This window comes from Saimiri boliviensis, chromosome 12, assembly GCF_048565385.1.
Source record: "Saimiri boliviensis isolate mSaiBol1 chromosome 12, mSaiBol1.pri, whole genome shotgun sequence".
NCBI classification, from domain to species: Eukaryota; Metazoa; Chordata; class Mammalia; order Primates; family Cebidae; genus Saimiri; species Saimiri boliviensis.
Window position 1 is genome coordinate 80469128 of NC_133460.1, and position 20582 is coordinate 80489709.

General features: G+C 39.9%; 1 protein-coding gene across 4 annotated transcripts in view; it reads left to right on the plus strand.

Annotated features, from left to right (window-relative positions):
• Positions 1 to 20582, plus strand: part of ENTPD1 (ectonucleoside triphosphate diphosphohydrolase 1) — a 162946-nt gene that overhangs the window by 90096 nt on the left and 52268 nt on the right. For all 4 annotated transcript variants that reach the window (XM_039465144.2, XM_074382671.1, XM_010333240.3 and 1 more), the window contains one exon: positions 17582 to 17709. In XM_039465144.2, the coding sequence (XP_039321078.1) occupies positions 17582 to 17709 (128 nt within the window). The remainder of the gene's footprint in view (positions 1 to 17581; positions 17710 to 20582) is intronic.

The window sequence follows — 20582 nt, forward strand, 5'->3', positions numbered from 1 at the left end:
TCACCCCACCCAATCCTGAGAGAATGGGTAGAGGGTGGGCCTAATATTGTCTTTGTTATCCGAATATTGTTTTTGCTAGCTATTCTTTCCCTAAAGATGGGACAAGCCATTCCCAGAAGTCAGTTCTAGGTAAGAAGACTTTCCCAGAAGGTGGAGTAAAATTTTCCTCTTTAACTCATGTGTTCTCCAGAGTCTTTGGGTTTTTAGGAATTTCTATAAAGAATTTCAAATATTTTATAAGTCTTCTCCAAGTACCATAATATATTCTTCCTTCAGTTTGGTATTCCAAGCTTTTGCTAAGGTGGAGATACATTTCCCTCCACTCAGAGCATTATTGTAACTCTGAAGGAGAAAAGGCATGTGGAGTTACTGCTGTCTGCATTGGCCTTCCTTCTGTGGCTACACCACTGCTGCTTCTGTGAATCTGAGCAAATGAGAAAACAGACCACCTGTGTATGTGCAAGAAGCATGCAGGTTTTGCCGGATATGTGATTTTGGTGGTCTTCACATTGCTTCTGTGTTCTATAGGTAGCCTGAGTTTTATACAGACAGACAATCTGTTTCACTTTATGGAATGAAAAGAGTGAGAATCATGTGAAACCAAACATACAAAAGATGGGTGTCTAAGGCATAATACCCATTTAGGGCTTAACAATGATCAGCTCATTTTTTAAACTTTTAAGTTTAGGGGTACATGTACAGGTCTGTTATATAGGTAAACTTGTATCATGGGAGTTTATTGTATAGATTATCTCATCACCCTAGTTAAGCCTAGTTCCCGTTAGTTATTTTTTCTTATCCTCTCCCTCCTCCCAACTTCCACCCTCCAATAGGCCCTAGTGTGTGTTATGCCACTTTATATGTCCATGTATTTTTATCATTTGGCTCTCATAAGTGACAATATGTGGTATTTTTGGTTTTCTGTTCCTGCATTCATTTGCTGAGGATAATGGCCTCTAGCTCCATCCCTGTTCCTGCAAAGGACATGATCTTGTTCTTTTTTATGGCTGCATAGTACTCTGTGGTATATATGTACCACATTTTATCTGGTCTATTATTGATGGGCATTTAAGTTGACTCCATGTCTTTGCTATTATGAATAGTACATCAGTGAATATACTTGCATATGTATCTTTATGATAGAATGATTTATTCTTTATATCATATACAAAAGTTAACTCAAAATGGATTAAAGACATCCATCCATTTTGTCTTTCATATTGATTTTGTATGCTGAGACTATGCTGAAGTTGTTTATCAGCATAAGGAGCTTTGGGGCTGAGACCATGGGGTTTTCTAGATATAGGATCATGTTGTCTGCAAACAAGGAGAATTTGACTTTGGGTATATGTCCAGTAATGGGATTTCTGGGTCAAATTTTATTTCTGTTTTTAGGTCTTCGAGGAATCACTGCATTGTTTTCAAAAATAAACTAATTTACACTACCACCAACAATGTATAGGCATTCTTTTTTCTCCACAATCTTGCCAGCATCTGTTTTTTGACTTTTTTTTTGAGATGGAGTCTTGCCCTGTTGCCTAGGCTGGAGTGCAATGGCATCATCTCAGCTCACTGCAACCTCCTCCTCCTGGGTTGGAGCGATTCTTCTGCCTCAGTCTTCTGAGTGTAAGGGTAGCTGAGAGAAAAGAGACCTTGCCTGACCCAAAGTCAGGCAAGAAAGTTTTATTAACCTGCTGGACTGGTCCGTAACAGTCAGAGGAGGCAGCCCTGGGCTTACAAAATAAGGGGTTTATATGGGGTGAGAGGGGCATAAGGGAGTTTCAAGTAACAGGCGCAGACATAGTTTGTTAACTTGTAACAGACCTATAATACATCATCCTGTGACTTTTGTGGTGGCAGGCTTAAAAAAAGAAAAAGACAGAAACCAGGATTTTTTACAGATATGTGTCAAACAGGAATTTACAAGTATGGATAACCAACATATGTTTTCCCTGTCCTCCCTTGAGCTGCCCAGATGGCAGTAATCAGGCTTTGCTTAATTGCCACATGTCTGGCAAACTTGGTGTCTAGGTAGGGGTTCAAGAGTGCAGCTGCAGAACAATCAGAGGGGGTTGGGGTCAGCCTGTATGGAGGGGGTTTTCTGAAGCAGTATAGCTCATCCCTAACACCGAGTAGCTGGGATTACAGGCATGCGCCACCATGCCCAGCTAATTTTTTGTATTTTTAGTAGAGATGGGGTTTCACTATGTTGGCTAGGCTGGTCTCTAACTCTCAACCTCATGATCTGCCTGCCTCAGCCTCCCAAAGTGCAGGGATTACAGGGGTTAGCCACTGCACCCAGCCTATTTTTTGACTTTTTAATGATAGCCATTCTGACTGGTGTGAGATGGTATCTCATTGTGGTTTTGATTTGCATTTCTCTAATGATCAGTGATGTTGAGCTTTTATTCATATGATTGTTGGCCGCGTGTATGTTTTCTTCTGAAAAGTGTCTGTTCATGTCCTTTGTCTGCTTTTTAATGGTTGGTTGTTTTTTCTTGTAAATTTGTTTAAATTTCTTATAGATACTGGATATTAGATCTTGGTTGGATGCATAGTTTGAAAAAATTTTCTCCCATTCTGTAAGGTTGTCTGTTTACTCTGTTGATAGTTTACTTGTTGTACAGAAGCTCTTTAGTTCAATTAGATCCCATTTGTCAATTTTTTCTTTTTTTGCTATTGCTTTTGATGCCTTCCTCATGAAATCTTTTCCCATTCATATGTACAGAATGGTATTGCTTAGGTTGTCTTCCAGGATTTAAAAAATATATATATATATATATATATATATTTTTTCTTTCTTTTTTTTATTGCATTTTAGGTTTTGGGGTACATGTGAAGAACATGCAAGATTGTTGCCTAGGTACACACTTGGCAGTGTGATTTGCTGCCTTCCTCCCCATCACCTATATCTGGCGATTTTTATAGTTTGGGGTTTTACATTTAAGTCTTTAATCTGTCTTGAGTTAACTTTTGTATATGGCATAAGAAAGGAGTCTGCCTTCAATCTTATGCATATATCTAGCCAGTTATCCCTGCACCACTTATTGAGTAGGGAATCCTTTCACCATTGTTTGTTTTTATCAGGCTTATCCAAAATCAGATGGTTGTAGATATGTGGCCTCATTTCTAGGTTTTCTTTTCTTTTCTTTTTTTTTTTTTTTTTTGAGACAAAGTCTCACTCTGTCACCCAGACTGGAGTGCAGTGGCACGATCTTGGCCCACTGCAACTTCTGCCTGCTGGATCCAATTGATTCTCCTCCCACAGCCTCCTGAGTAGCTAGGACTACAGGCACCCCCCACCACGCCTGGTTAATTTTTTTTTTTTTTTTTTTTAGTAGAGATAGAGTTTCACCATGTTAGCCAGGATGGTCTTGACCTCCTGATCTCATAATCTTCCCGCCTCGGCCTCCCCAAGTGCTGGGATTACAGGCATGAGCCACTGTGCCCAGTCCATTTCTGGGTTTTCTGTTTTGCTCCATTGATCTATGTGTCTAATTTTGTGCCAGTACCATGCTGTTTTGGTTACTATAGCTCTGTAGTATAGTTTAGTATAGAGGTCAGGTAGCATGATACTTCCAGCTTCATTCTTTTTGCTTAGGATTGCCTTGGTTATTTGGGCTCTTTTTTGGTTCCATATGAATTTTAAAATAACTTGTTCTAGTTCTATGAAGAATCTCAATGGTAGTTTAATAGGAAGAGCATTGAATCTATAAATCGCTTTGGGCAATATGGCCATTTTAACGATATTGATTCTTCCTATCCATGAACGTGGAGTGTTTTTCTGTTCATTTATGTCATGTCTGACTTTTTTGAGCAGTGTTTTGTAATTCTTGTAAAGCTCTTTCTAATTTGGCTCTGGGCTTGACTGTTGTTGGTGTTTGGAATGTTAGTGAGTTTTGCACATTGATTTTGTATACTGAGACTTTGCTGAAGTTGTTTATCAGCTTAAAGAGCTTTGAGGCTGAGACTATGGGTTTTCTAGATATAGGATCATGTTGTCTGCAAACAGGGATAATTTGACTTCCTTCCTTCCTATTTGGATGCCCTTTATTTCTTTCTCTTGCCTAATTGCCCTAGCCAGGACTTCCAGTACTGTGTTGAATAGGAGTGGTAAGAGAGGACATCCTTGCCTTGTGCCAGTTTTCAAGGGGAATGCTTCCAGCTTTTGCCCATTCAGTATGATGTGGGCGATGGGTTTGCTATAGATGGATCTTATTATTTTGAGGGATGTTCCTTCAATATCTAGTTTACAGAGAGTTTTTAACATGAAGGGGTGTTGAATTTTATAGAAATGCTTTTCTGCCTCTATTGAGATCATTGTGGTTTTTGTCTTTAATTCTGTTTACATGATGAATCATTTATTGATTTGCGTATGTTGAGCCAGCCTTATATTCCAGGGATAAAGCCTACTTGATTGTGGTGGATAAGATTTTTGATGTGCTGCTGGATTTGGTTTGCCATATTTTGTTGAGAATTTTTGCATCCATATTCATCAAGGATATTGGCCTGAAGTTTTCTTTTTTTGTTGTTGTTGCATCTCTGCCAGGTTTTAGTATCAGGATGATGCTGGCCTCACAGAATGAGTTGGGTTACAGAAAATATACTTAGGAAAAAAAATGCAGGGGCCTGGGTGAGGTGGCTCATACCTGTAATCCCAGCACTTTGGGAGGCTGAGTTGGGTGGGTCATGAGGTCAGGAGTTCACAACCAGCCTGACCAATATGGTGAAATCCCATGTCTACTGAGAATACAAAAATTAGCCAGGCATGGTGGTGCACACCTGTAGTCCCAGCTACTCGGGAGGCTGAGGCAGGAGAATCAGTTGAACCCAGGAGGCGAAGATTGCAGTGAGCCAAGATCGTGCCACTGCACTCCAGCCTGGACAACAGAGCGAAACTCCATCTCAAAAAAAAAAAAAAAAAAAAAAAAGAAATGCAGGGAACCCTTATATTGTCATTTTGAAATATCAGTTCTATCTGTCACATTTTGACACGAACTAGATACTAATCATTTTATAAGATTGAGTTTTCATATATCTAAAGTGCAGATACTCTGTGTTGATAAAGAGAGAGCCAGCTGATTATATGTCAGATGATCTGTGACAGTGTTACCATAGACACTTAATTGTGTGACCATATCTTACCCAGATGGCATTTCTAACTTACACTGATACATAACACCAGAGGGGCAGAGAGGGAGATGTCAAATTTCTCTCAAAATAAAGCTTTGAATCCACCCAAAGTGTACCAAGTGAGACTACAATTTTGCCCTAAAAGTACAGAAATTACATTGATCTGGCAAGAATGAATGAATGGAAACCCAAAGGTCGCTGCTTTTAAATTTTTTGTAGAGACAGGGTCTCCCTATGTTGCTCAAGCTCCTCTCAAACTCCTGGGCTCAAGTGATTATTCTGCCTCGGCCTCCCAAAGCACTGGGATTATGAGCCACTATGCCTGGCCCCACATCTTGCTTTTCACATAATGAATGTTTTGAAGACAGTTTGCATCAACATTCCTAGATCTAGCTGAGTCTTTTTAGTGCCTGCATGTGAATGCAGTAGGTTTATATATCCAGACACCAGTTGATGGACCTTTAGTCATTTTTAGTCTTTTGCCATTACAAACGATGCTGCACTGAACATCGCTATCTGTGCATCTTTTCACACATGCAGAAGTATATCAGCAGGTTAAATTTCTAGAATTCTTCAAAGGATGTATGTGCTTTACCCTTTGATAGATGTTGCTCAATTGCCTCCCCGTCAAAGAGGTTCTACAAATGTTTACTCCTACCAACATGCAAGAAGAAGTATGTTTTCCCATATCTTTGTCAACATATATAATTACTGAATTTACAGTAAAATTTACTCTTTTTAGGTGTAAAGGTCTATGAATTTTGACAAATATATAAAGTCATTTAACTACCACCGCAATCAAGATCTAGAGTATTTCTATTATTTCAAGAAGCTCCTTTGTGGCCGTTTGTAGTCAATCCTCTGTCCCCATCCTGAGTCTTTCCCTACTGATCGAATTTCTGTTCTTAATTTTGCCTTTTCCAGAATATCATACCAATGAAAGCATAAAGTAAATAGCCTGTTTGAGACTGGCTTATTTTACTTAGCATAATGTTTTGAGATTCATACATGTTGTTACATTTATCAGTTTATTCTTTTTCTTTATTGCTGAGTAGAATTTTATTGTATGATTGTTTCCAGTTTGTATACATTTGCCAGTTGATGGCATTTGGATTGTTTTGAGTTTTTGGCAATTACGAAGAAAGCAGCTAGAAATGTTTAGGTACTTGTCTTTGTGTGGACATAGGTCTTTGCTTTCTTGGGTAAATACTTCAGTGTGGGATTGCTGGATTTTATGGTGAGTTTATATTTAACTTTATAAGAAACTGCCAAACATTTTTTCAAAATGGCTTTGTTATTTTGCATCCCCGGCAGCAATGCACAAGTGTTTGGGTTGTTCTGCATTCTTATCAACATTTCATATTGTCAATATTTAAAAAATTTTGGCCATTCTAATAAATATGTGGTAAATATTAGGTATTTATCAAACTTTAAAAACTTTGCTATTCGGATAATTTTTTCATTTACATTTCTTTAATTAAGGATAGTTAGAATACATTCAGTATGTTGACAACACATATTTGTTTATTTTTTTAATTGCCTATTCATCTTCTTTGCCCATTTTTCTATTAGGTGAGCTGATCATTTTCTTAATGATTTTTAAATGATGCTTATATATTAGCGAATCCAACTATCTCATAATTGTTGCAAACTTTTTTTCTGTTTGTCATTTTCAAAATTTGATTTGTTAGCTTCAAGAAATACAATTTACAAATTTAGAAGAGAAGAGGAGACTTTATTTTTTATAAAACATTATAGCCTGCAGGGTGGCCATTCTGACAGGTTGGGAAGCATAGTCTCCAGTCAGAAGCCACAAACATACTTTGAGGGAGGGGCAAAGCGAACAGGAATTTACACAGAGCTGGTGGCCAAATGTATATATTCAATAAGCTATAGAAGGATTCATGAATATTTATGAAGTGAGAACCATGTGCATATGTAATTGAGACTTCTGCTTCTCCATGTTCAAAAACTGGTGGTGATCAGCCAGGCATGGTGGCTCACACCTGAATCTCGGCACTCTGGGAGGCTAAGGCAGGCAGATCATCAGGTCGGCAGATTGAAACCATCCTGGCCAACATGGTGAAACTCTGTCCCTACTAAAAATACAAAAAAAAAAAAAAATTAGCCAGGTGTGATGGCACATGCCTGTAGTACCAGCTGCTTGGGAGGCGGAGGCAGGAGAATTGCTTGAACCCAGGAGGCAGAGATTGCAGTGAGCCGAGATTGCACCACTGCACTCCAGCCTGGGTGACAGTGTGAGACTCTGTCTCAAAAAAAAAATGGTGGTTATCTTAGGTGGAGTTTTTGGCCCTCTGATATCAAAAGGTGAAGCAGAGGATATGAAAACACTTGCTGCCTATTCTTTGTAGGCACCACTGACCAGAACCACCCCACTGTCAGTGGTCTCTTAATAGGCAGAAAAGATGGGGCAACATCAGGCAGTTGGTTGATATCAGTGGTGGAGCCTTTTGAAAAGGCTGGTTTCTGTTAGGCCCTTGAGAAGGAAAGCCCAATCCTGGTTAGCAAGGGAGAGGGTCTGAGCCCCTCCCACCCTCCATTCCATCTTGGCTGAGAACTCAGTTTTCAGGGTTTCTCTGGGGTCCCCTTGGTGAAAAGATGGTCTGGTCAGTCAGTTGGGGGTGCTTAGAATTTTATTTTTTATAGCTTATAGCACATTTTTCTATAGTAGCATTTGTATGTAACCTCTAAATTTTGTACCTCATTGGTACAAAAATAAGGTAGTAGAAATGAGAGAGTTTATAAAGGCAAGGTATACAAGACAGGACTATAAGGCTAGGGACCCTACTTGACTCAGTTCACCCTGCTTTCACTATTGCCCTACACTAGAGATGCATGACCAATACAGATTTTCTTGCTTTTTTCTCACTATCTGCAAATAACCAAGGCTTGTTGACAGATGCAGCTGCTTTAGAAAGGGTAGAGTCCCCAGGGCACAATTTCTCAATTTCAGATGTGGAAGAAGACTCGTTTAGTGGAAGCAATGTGCTTATTAGAGAGGACATCAATACCAGATTGTTACGCCTTTTGGCTGGGACACAGGGAATTCCTATCTGCAGTGTCAGTGACATCACTTTGCCGGAAACAGCCTTTCTCCCTGCCAATCCTACACTTAAACATGGGATTCCACACTGACCACAAAGGCCTATTATACTCAATGCAATCTATGGGCAAAAGAATTCAGGGAAGGCTAGAAGAGCTGGGTGAAGAAAGAGTGGATGGTTTAGTGGGAAGTGAGAAGAACCAGGGAAGGGGACTCCTTATTTCCCACACATACAGCCTCTCTCAGCATTTGAGTTTTGTGATCATCAACATTTTTAGAGTCTGGTACAACCAAGTGCAAAGTCAGTTATGTGCTACTCATCGGAGAGGAGCATGTTGCCTGAGAACTGTGGGTGGGGAGCCTAAGGTGGTCTGGATCTGATTTGCAGGAAGAGCTTGTTCTGCACCCCCACCCACAGCTCCACTATTTGGATGTCACCAGATAGGCTGTCCCCACCCAATGCTGAGTCTCAAGGGGTCTACTCAGTATCAGCCAGGCAACGTTGTTAAAATACATGTATTCGTTTCTAACTAAGGAGCTGCAAACCGAGATTAATCAGTTAATTAAAATTTCAAAGGGTGGAAACAAGATAGCATTAAAAAGACCCAGTAACTTCCTCTTTCTCTGTGGTTCAGGAGATCAGTGGAACAGGACATGGGTTATTTACTCAATTACCTTTTTCGTTCTCACCCCCACCCTCCCCTTCCTTCTTATTTCTTGGCTCTATTTTCTTGCCTGTTTCTCCCAACTGCAGTGTCTATCTTACTTTCCCTCCTTCTCTTTTGCCTTTTGCCCTTTAACTAACTGGTCATCACTGAGGTCTTTAGCTTCAAAGTTCATCTTTAGCAGTTGCGTGTTTGTGTTTTTTTTAAATTTATTTTTTATTTGCTTCCTGGGGGAGGGACAGACCCCCGCCTCCATGCCACTCCAGATACTCCTGGATAGCAATCGTGTTTTTATTGATGTTTGTACTGACTTCTTTAAGTAAAATATAGGCAGGACAAAACACACTAAATCAAACTGCTTTATCCTTGAATGTGACTCTGGATTGGTTAATTGGAGAAATATAGAGTGGGGGTGTCTGAAATTGAATAAGACCTTTCCATTTAGATAGAGTTTTGGACTAGTGCTTTTGCATCGGGTCAGCTGAGAAAGAATAGAACTGAAAAATTTGTACACATCTCTAATGCAGGACAATGGTTTAAGGCATTGGAGTAGAATTGAGACATTTGGATCAAATCCCTGATCTGCCATGTGTGAGGTATATGACTTGGGGAAGTCCCTTAAGCTTCCTGAGAATCACAGTCTCAGCCTTTTGTTGTTTAGCTGTAAACTTCTGACAGTCAGGGATCAGATTCATGATTTCAAAAGGTAGGACACTGGTGTCCTCAGGGAGAACAGTCCAGACAACCCCTCAAGCCAAATCCTCAATGTTAGTTACTTTTTATTTCTGGATAATGAGATTGGCTACCACATAACAGTACTGGCAGCACAGCCCAGGCACTGTATGAGCCTCAGTCATGTATTGTAGGGTAGCGTGATAGCTAAAAGCCTGGACTTTGAAGCCAAGAGTGCCCATGTTTAATTCCTGGCCCCATTACCCGTGGCAAGTATCTGAGTTACTGGTGGCGTATCCATACGAGTCTGCAGTAACCTCAATTCTTGCCTCCTCAGAAGAAAGAATTTGAGGGGCATAAAGTAGGAAAAGAGACTGAGTCAAATTTCAGAGCAGGAGTGGAAGCTTATTGAAAAGGTTTTAGAACAGGAAGAAATCCAAATGGGCAACTTGGAGACAAACACGGTGTTTAACTGTGATCCTAGGACTTTTTAGGCTGCCACCTTGTGCCCTTTTCCCGTGATTCTTCCCTTAGGGTGGGCTGTCTGCCTGCATAGTGCCCTCCTTACCCTTGTAAATTGAGCACACAGTGTGTTTAGGAAGTTGTGTGCATGCTCATCTGAGGGTTTCTTTCCTTTTCCCATGCAGTGCCCCTGGAAAGTCATCTTCCACCATTTGTCTCTTAATGTGCATGCCCAGGAAGTTGCTTCTTCCTGGTGCCTGAATTCAATTGACACTCTAATGTTAACAGTAAAAAACAATTAAAACAGGAGATTTCCTGCTGGATCAGCAGGAGATTGTTTCTCCCTGGCTCCAGCTGCCAAATTATCATTTTTAGAGAGGCAATGTGACAATTTTCAGACCACCACCTGACATTCCTAGTGGGTGGGGGAGAAGAGCCCTTTCCTGCCATGCCTGTCTAACTACCTGTAACAGCCCAACATTTACATCAGTGTAAATCTGGGAAGTTAATCTCTCTGTGACTCAGTTGCCTCATCTGTTAAGTAACAATAATGACAATAATAATAGTGACTGTGAGTGTGACTTTATTTGGAAAAACGGTAGGTGTTTTTAGATGTAATTAAGTTAAGGATCTTGAGATGAAATCCTCCTGAATTTAGGACGGGCCCTAAATCTGATGACTGGTGTCCTTATAAGAGAAAGGAGATGGAAATTTGACACACAGAGCAACAGGGAAAAAGGCCATACGAAGACAGAGGTAGAGATTGGAGCCATACAGCCACAAGCCAAGGAATGTTAAGAGGCTGAAAAAGACAAGAAAGCCATCTCTTCTAGAACCTTCAAAGGGATTCCCGCTGATACCTTAACTTTTGGACTTCTGGCATTCCAGAATTATGAAAGAACAAATTTCTGTTTGAAGCCAGACAGTTCGTGATAACTTGTTGTGGCAGGCCTAAAAAATACGGATATAGATTTTATAGAGAAGATAATATTACATGCACCTTATAGGATTGTAGCCATTTAAATTAATGGCTGCATTTAAAGTGCTAAGAGTGGAATCTGGAATACAGTAAGAACTCTTTAGTGCAGGCTATTATGTGTTGTTAGCTCACTGACACTTACATAAGCAATCCTATGATGCAGATACTATTGTGACTCCCATTCCACACATGAGGAAATAGAGGCTTGCAGAGACTAAGTAAAAAGTAAGCTGGTCTGAACTCTGCTCTAGCTTGAATCATTCCCCAGAAGTCTGTGGAGCTTGACTCATCTGGTGATGGATCCTGGTGACTGTTTCTCAGTGACCCTTCCTGATGATGGACTCTCAGAAAAGACTCTCCAGTGCTGAGCCATCAAGAAGTCTAGAAGGTATTGAGAACGCCAGGCCGTCTCATGTGGTTCTGTTTACTCCTCCTGGATGCATCTGCCCAGACCTGGTTTTGGCACAAGCTCTGCGCTGATGGAGCCAGGCTCTGTCCACACTTGGCTGTCCTGACGTCATTTGGGTAGCCTTAGCACATCATTACCATAAGAGGCAGGGGTGTGCCACCCTAAAAGGCCATACCCTCACTCTCCAGGGACTTCAACAGTCCCCGATAGTTCCTTGTTCATCCCTAAATTGGTAAGCATAGATTATACAAATGGCTTTAGAAGTAAGTCACACCCCTTAGAATAAGGCAAAGCCCTCACTAGTGCCTTCAAGGCCTTATGAGCAGGGTACCCCATTGTTCCTCTGACCAGCTCCTACTACTCCTCCTCTCCCCTCAGGGCCTTTCCATGTACAGTTCCAGTTGCTGTAAAGCTCTTGCCTCAGAGGTATGCAGGCTATCTCCCTGTGATAGAAATCACCTTCTTAGGCCAGTCCTAATCACCACATCCTTCCTCTTTACTTCCTTGTTTTTCTTCCTCCTCAGCACATAAAATTATGTAATATACTGTAAATTTTAGTTATTTATCTTACTTATTGTATTTTCCTCCAAACTAGAATATAAGCACCATGAGGATAGGGACATTTCTTTGTTTGGGTTACTGCTGTAGCTCAGAGCCTAGGGAAGATCTAATTCATAGTAATAATGTATTCATTAAGTAATTGTTGAGTGACCAGTTGGAAAAAATAAATGAGGCATAGCTCCCTCTCAAACAACTATAGCACTCTTAAACTGACATCGTTTAAACTATAAACTAGAGGTAGCACATGAAGAGAGGACTACTGACATAACTGAGCTTTGTAGAGTATGTGGGGAACATAGCTTCCAACTGTGTTTGATTTTGTAGGAGACAAAAAGACTTGGCGAATGGGGGGGATGGAATTACAAATGAAAGAAGTCCCACAATGAAAAAAAAATCAGAGAATCCACAATTCATTCATTTGTCTATTCATTCAACATGGGATATAGCAAGGAACAAGCCAGAAAAAGTCCCTGCCCTCAGGGAGCTTACATTCTAATAGTCATATTATGTCAGGAATTCTCATCTTGGACCCCAACAGATCTGTTGGTTGTAATGGTAAAATGGGAAGTGCTGAAATTTCTGAAGGGCTTGGAGGTCTAGGTAGACCCATGTGGCTTTCATCTGGCACACAGCAGGCCATAGGTTCTTGATAAGGAAGAGTCTTAGGAATGTCAATTGTGGAAGATTTCTACAGCCACATAAAGGAGGGATTCTGATAGGGAAGAGAATTACGAAGTATGGGAGTCACCAGAAAGGGCCATTGTAGATCAGATATTCGGTAACGGTGACTGGAATGGGGGATGTAGATATCACTATAGAAGAAGGTGGGTCTAAGGGGCTTAGGAGGAAGTAACTGAGAAAGGATCTTCAAACCCCTGAGTGTGAGAACAACCTATATATGTATCCTCAAGAAGAGTTTCCTGATGGAGAAGAAGGAAGGTAGCAGACGTGGTGTGGAGACTTTGACTCTGGGAGTTGGAGGAATGACAAGGCCAGATTAGGACGTCTTATGGGCTTCAGTGATTGTTCCATCATTAGGCTATGTAAACACAGGAAGGACCACAACATTCCTTGGATGTTTGCTCATCAATGCTTGTCCACATTTGCTGTTTTGTTCTCTATATGACAAGAAAACTTAGTCCAGATGTGACCCATAAGAACTTGGAAACAATTTGAATCTAGTCAGTCACATTGGATCTACAAAGCAATACTTGTTGTTTTTGCCTGAAATCCGCCACATCTGTCAAACACCCCAAATATGATTATTCATGGAGTAAAATGTTAAGATGTTATATTTTTGTTATCACAAAGTAGCAGTGCTGTGATTTCTCTGTACAACAGAATTTTGGCTATGGACAAAATTAAATAATTTGTTTGTTTTGGAGACAGGATCTCACTCTGTCACCCAGGCTAGAGTGCAGTGGTGTGATCTTGGCTCACTACAATCTCACTGTCCTGGACTCAAGCGATCCTCCCACCTCAGCCTCCCAAGTAGCTGGGACTACAGACATATGCCACCATGCTTGGCTAATTTTTGTATTTTTTTATAGAGACAGGTTTTCACCATGCTCACTCCGGGTCTCAAACTCCTAGACTCAAGTGATCAACCCACCTTGGCCTCCTGAAGTGCTGGGATTACAGGTGTGAGCTACCGCACCTTGCCAAAATTAAATAATTTTGATTTTCACCTTAGTATGATTTTAAGTGTACATCGTGATACCTAGCTCTATAAGAATAAAAATAACTTTTGCTTCCTTTGATTCTTAAAATCTTGAAGGTATTTTTCCTCTGACACAACTAACTGGCTTGAAATCAGCCTGTGTTTTTTCAAAGCTTGGGTTTCCTTCAGTTTTGTCTCTCTGTCAGGTGAAGAGTCGACGTTATTAACATTACCTTCTTCTCTCACTTTAAACAGAAAATTCCTCTCCTTTGTCACATCACATGAAAATAAAAAAATGCAAAGGAAGTGACAGTCTTAAATTCTTTAGTACGGTAAGCCAATTCAAAGGGAAAACAATGATAACACTTTGCCATGGGATATTTTTGGTAAAACCATTCGTTGAAATTCTGTTTTGAAATACCATTTCGTATTGCATGACATAAACCACATTTCTGTTATCCACAAGTCAAATAAAGGGCTTTTGAGGGGGAAGACAATCAGTATGAATTTTCCATATTAGAGCTTGGCTATGGCAGTCATGGGATCTGAAAGTACTCTGAGGGTCCAAGAAGAAGGGGCAGTTACCTAAGTAATTCTCTTTTTTTTTTTTTTTTTTGAGACAGACTTTTCTCTTGTTACCCAGGCTGGAGTGCAATGGCGCCAAGTAATTCCCTTTTTATGAGCACATCCAAGATATGTCACCCTGCACCCCACACCTCTAGCACCATTTCTGAGACAACTCTCCTGGCTCCCTGCATGTGATCAGGCTTTTGAAAGCTGCCTGTCATATAACCCATGGAAGACAGTATTTTAAAAATTACTGCTCTCAGGCCAGACACGGTGGCTCACGCCTGTAATCCCAGCACTTTGGGAGGCCGAGGTGGGTGGATCACGAGGTCAAGAGATAGAGACCATCCTGGTCAACATGGTGAAACCCTGTCTCTACTAAAAATACAAAAATTAGCTGGGCATGGTGGCGCACGCCTGTAGTCCCAGCTACTCCGGAGGCTGAGGCAGGAGACTTGCTTGAACCCAGGAGGTGGAGGTTTTGGTGAGCCAAGATCACGCCATTGCACTTCAGCCTGGGTAACAAGAGCGAAACTCCGTATCAAAAAAAATAAATAAATAAATAAAAAATTACTGCTCTCTGGGTAATCTAGTCCATTACATGAAAAACACTGTAGTGTTTTTTTGGTAATAAAAACGTTTGAAAAATCATGTACGGAAAATTCCTAGATTTTCTCTCTGAACTAAATTCTTTTTATTATATTTTTAATAAGAAATAAGAGTAGGAGGAAAGGCTTGCATATATTCTGGTAACCTGGATATCATTGCAAAAGCTGGGTAAATGTGGAAAAGTATACATCCAACTCTTCAATGACAAGAAGAAGTTAGTAAATATTCTCATTAGGAAAAGGAAGATAATTACAGTCACATCAAGTTGGTTCCTACCTCTGGGCTCTTGCAGTTTCTGTTCCTTCTTCCTCTTACATTCTTACTCCTTTTCCAGGCTGGTGTTTTCTCCTCAAATGTCACCTTCTAGGTCTCAGCTCAAATGTCATCATCTCAGAGAGGCTTTCTTGAACCTCAATCTGATACCTTTCCGTTCATTCCCAACTCTTATCACATTTCTTGGTTTAAATTTTTTCTTAGCACATATCCTGACCTGAAATCACCTATTTATATACTGCTTTTCTGGTTTAACTGTCTCCCTAACTTGGTTGTAAATTCCAAAAACTTATCAGTTTTTTAAATTGTAGTAACTTGGATGCTAAGAATAGTGCCTGAAATGGACGTGGATGGACAATGAGATAGCAGTATTGTCATATTTAGAAAAACAAAAGAAGTTAATAGGTAGACCTCGTTGAACAGCTTGAGGGAGTAAAACATTAAAAATTTTATTACAGTAGAAATATTGATACAGTTTGTTGTTATATTTATAATTGGTTGTTATATTTATAATTGTTTATCTAAAGCACATGCTCATTAGGGCTGTGTTTGTCAACATCACAACTTTGGGAACCAAAGTGGGGTGCACCTAGAGGGCTCTTTTCCAGATTCCAGAACACTGGCATCAAAGAGGACATCTCTCCCATACCAGTTGTATTAGGATGTTTTAGCTTCATGTAATTAAAATCCTGACTCTAATTGGGTCAAAACATAGTCTTATGGAAGGACGGGCTCAGCGCTGGTTGATTTAGCAGTTTAAAATGTCATCAAGGATTCTGGCTCTCTACGTCTCTCTGCTCTGCCATCACTGGATGTCATCCCTTTGAGGCAGGACAAAGTCTGAGGATGAAGAGAGAATGTTTTCTTTTTTTTCCCCTAGACTTGCCCCAGAAGACTTCCTCATAGGTCTCGTGGGCCATAATTAGGTAGCATACCCATTGTTAAACCAATCATTGGTGAGGGAATGAAATTACACATTAGATAATGAAATTACACATACAGATAAGTCTATACCTGAGCTTGGGGGAGAGGAAGGCATGTGAACAAAATGGAGGTTCTTTTGGGAAGGAAGAAACAGGGAAGTGCTGTATATTTAGTCTGCTGTTCCTTGTTTGGAAGCAATAGATAATGATGTTGCTAAAACTTTTTCTCCTAAATTTTGTATTGTTTAGTCTGATGGGTAAAGACTGCTTCAAGATTCTGGGGACTGAGATGGAATGGAGACCCATACCTTAATCCAAACTTGGACTTGGATTAAGTTCAATCTTCTGCTCAAGAGCTTCAAGGGGAGCTCCCATTTCAGTGCCCAGCCAGCTTCTACTCCAAAGCGGGAAAGAGAAAGAGGAGACTTGGGTTCCTCTTTTAGCTTTTTGATCCCTGTCTTTGTCCTTAGAGAATTACAAACTATTCTGGAGAACCCATCCCATTTCAATATGCTTTTAAATTATGTTATCTTATCCTTTATTCCCAAAGCCTAAGAAAAATGTATGGAGCTACTTTAGGGAGTTGAGAGAGGAGGAGGTTGAGTTGTCAAAATGGAGGGAATGGTGCAACCATTTCATTTCCTGTTCACTTCCTCTATGCAATCTGTTCACATCTGACCAAAGTAGCTTTTGCCTTTTCTCTTTTTTGAGATGGAGTCTCGCTCTGTCACCCAGGCTGGAGTGCAGTGGTGTGATCTCAGTCACCACAACCTTCGCCTTCCAGGTTCAGGCGATTCTCCTGCCTCAGCCTCCTGAGTAGCTGGGACTACAGGTACCTGCTACCACGCCTGGCTAATTTTTGTATTTTTAGTAGAGATGGGGTTTTACCATATTGGCCAGGCTGGTCTCGAACTCCTGACCTTCTGATCCGCTCGCCTCGATCTCCCAAAGTGTTGGGACTACAGGTGTGAGCCACTGTGCCTGGCTACTTTTGCCTTTTATATAATTCTACTATTGGAGCTTTTTAAATGTCCCATGACAGAATGAGACCAAGGACAAAACAGATAATATGAATTACGATTCAAAATATTCAAGATTCCTCAGCCTCTATGCCATTACCAATTGCTGACTATATGAGGGTGGTTTAAATGCAAGAGGTATGTCAAGCCAGGAAATGTCATGGAATAGTGGGATTTGCTGTTTGATGATACATTCTTAATACTTTTTAACATCTTAAACATTTTGTAGTAGATTTCAAAAATGAGGAGGGCTAGCCTTGTGGTTTTTTTTGTTTTGTTTTTTATTTGTTACTTGTACCTTGATAGATCAGGGCTCTTCTCACTCCTCATTCCATATCTGATCACTGACTTAGTTTTGTCCTTGCCACAGCCACTAACTCAGTCTTGGCCTTTGCCAAAGTACAAACAAATCCTGTTATTCTTGAAATTTCTCAATTACTTTGTAAGTGCTTCACTGATAAAAAGACTGGCTTCTAATCTGTCTCTGATGTCCCCAGGTAGCCATTACAAGACCAGACAGAAAGGGGAGGAAAATCAGTGTTTTTGATTTTTTGTTGATATTTTCTCTTCTCCTTTTGGTTTTAGAGTCTAACGTGAAGACATTTTGCTCCAAGAATATCCTAGCCATCCTTGGCTTCGCCTCTATCATAGCTGTGATAGCTTTGCTTGCTGTAGGACTGACGCAGAACAAAGCATTGCCAGAAAATGTTAAGGTAAGTCAAATATGTGTGTGTGTTTGTGTGTATGTGTATGTAAGAAGGGATCTGGGTGGGATGGGGGAGGAGGGGTAAGGCATATAGAGCATCGGGGAGGAGTTGAGGTTCTAATAGCCCAGGAACAAGTCCATTTTCACTGGATTAGGTGAGTAAAATGGAAATGGGTGCTCATTCTAGAAGAGAAAATGCCTTGAATCAATTAGTGGTGGGAAGATAATTGCCTCTATGATTGTTTAGCAAAAACTCATTAAATTGATACTCTGACAGAAATGAATGCTTTACTCACCTCCTCCAGATCTGTGTAATACTATGCCAGGATTCTATATTCTGGTATATTTCTACTTCTTCATCATGGGTGGATCACAGTACTGACTCTGTTCTTTTTACTTCATTATTATCACTATCACCAAAACAATAATGCTTATTACACAACTCTGTATAAAGCACTTTGGAAGTCAGAGATTGTGGAGAAGACATGTTATCTCCAGATATAGTAAAGAATCAAAAAAATCAGTAAAAGCAAATCAGAAAACATATACATGTATCGAGTATAGTCATTTGAAATGAATTCATGGATAGGCAGATTTCTTGTGAAATCTCTACATTTGAACAACTAGTTAATATTATTAAAAATCATTAGGATCATTAACTTTAATGTATTTCTGTTTTCTTTCCAGTTCATCAAAGTAAAATTTCAGACATGAATATCTCACAAGTACTTTGTAATACGGTCATTATTTAATCAGTTAATTAAAAACTATGTGGTAAATCAAACTTTATATTATAAATATACCATTTTAAACTTTCACTGAAATTATAGTAAACAAATATACAAGGGCCCTGATGATACCAATATGTTAATAAGCATGTATGCACCTGTGGGCAGTAATATATCCAGAAGTTAACTTGGCCATGGAGGCCTGGGAATACATGTGTAGAAGTATATTCTCTTGGATTTGAAGATGTTGAACTGGGAGCCTGGAAGGATGGTTGCATATACCAGGCCCTGGCGCCTGGTGATGGAGTGAGACTCTGCCTCAAAAAAAAAAACAAAAACAAAACCATACACCAGGCCTCTGAAACTTTTGCCATCCACCCAAATCACTGTATAGAAGAAGCGTGGGTGTCACACTGGCATCTTTTTGTCAAGTTCAACCCAGTGGGGCTGTGTACAGCAGCCCCTTTGTCAAGATAAAAGGCTGATACTATCTCATTGTGAAGGGTCGCTTGCCTTTTAATGTTGAGTGATGTTGTTTCCTTGGCAAAACTTCACTCACAGTTGAAGCCTCATGACATCTTGGTTCCATTATTTGTTTACCAGCTCCAAAAATACATGATTGCCTTCTTAATTTGACCTTTTTGCATGTTCAGTATTGCATCATTGGAGAGGGGGACGCCTAGGAGGCAAAATCCATGACAAACTTGAATTATGTTCCCAAAAATATGTGTGGTCATGGACAACCTTCCCTCATTCACAGTGGTCTTCTTCAAGTCTATTGTGCTTCTGCATTGTTATATGGGCCTGGAAAAATAGAACAAGGTCTTTGGCCTTCTTTAAATAAAAGGTAGGAGTATTGAAGAACAGTCATTGGCATCTGAAGTGAATCTTTTTAATAATATCACTGATTTATTTTATACAAAGATAATTTTATTTATGCAAACTAGCCATTTGTTTAGGTTATACAATAATTTTAGTAAGATTCCTGGCATATATTGGGGGCAAAATATTTCAGGAACTTGTATTCTGGTGATGGCTCTAAACCAGATGTGCTGTCCCATTTGATAGCCACTAGCCACATGCAGCCCTTTACAGTTGTCAATTAAAATTAAATAAAATAAAAAAATTCTGTCCCTATGTTGCACTAGCCACATTTCAAGTGCTCAATAGCCACACATGGCTGGTGGCTACTGAATTGGACAACACAGGTAAAGAATATTTCCATTGCTGCAGAAAGTTCTATCAGACATTGCCACTTTAAAGCATACTCTTTAATGATAACTCTGAAATCATTCCAAACTAAGTTTAATGAATAAGGCATATAAGACATTTTATAAAATCTACAATAAGAAACAAACTCTTTTTCTTGCATGATCTGTAAACTATTTCAGGATCATCCCAAATATGATGGGCTACTAAACTGTTTTGAGTAGTTTATTGAAATAAATATATTTGCTTCCAAAAATGACCATTTAAAAGATAATACTTGTTTGGATATTTGTACATGTGTTTTAAGGACACACAATGATATGACTTTATGACCATACCTCATTCAGCAGTTCTTCATTCATTTTTCATAAAATTATGCATTGAAAATTATTTATTGCACTCCAGCCTGGGTGACAAGGTAAGACTCTGTCTCAAAAAAAAGGGCCACATTTTAAAAAGCAGAAGAGGTGAAATGAACTTTAATAACATATTTTATGTAGCCCAATGCATCCAAAATATTATTTCAACATTTCATGAAAATAGTTGTTGGCTGGGCGGGGTGGCTCACGCCTGTAATCCCAGCACTTTGGGAGGCTAAGGCAGGCAGATCACGAGGTCAGGAATTCAAGACCAGCCTGGCCAACATAGTGAAACCCCGTGTCTATTAAAACTACCAAAAAAAAAAAAAAAAAAAAAAAGCCAGGCATAGTGGCGGGTGCCTGTAGTCTCAGCTACTTGGGAGGCTGAGGCAGGAGAATCACCTGAACCCAGGAGGTGGAGGTTGCAGTGAGCCAAGATCATGCCATTGCATTCCAGCCTGGGCAACACAGCGAGACTGTCTCAAAAAAAAAAATTGTTAGTGAGATATATTATATATTTTTTTCATACTATCTTCAAATTTTAACTTACGGCATATCTGAATTCCAACTAGTCACATTTCAAG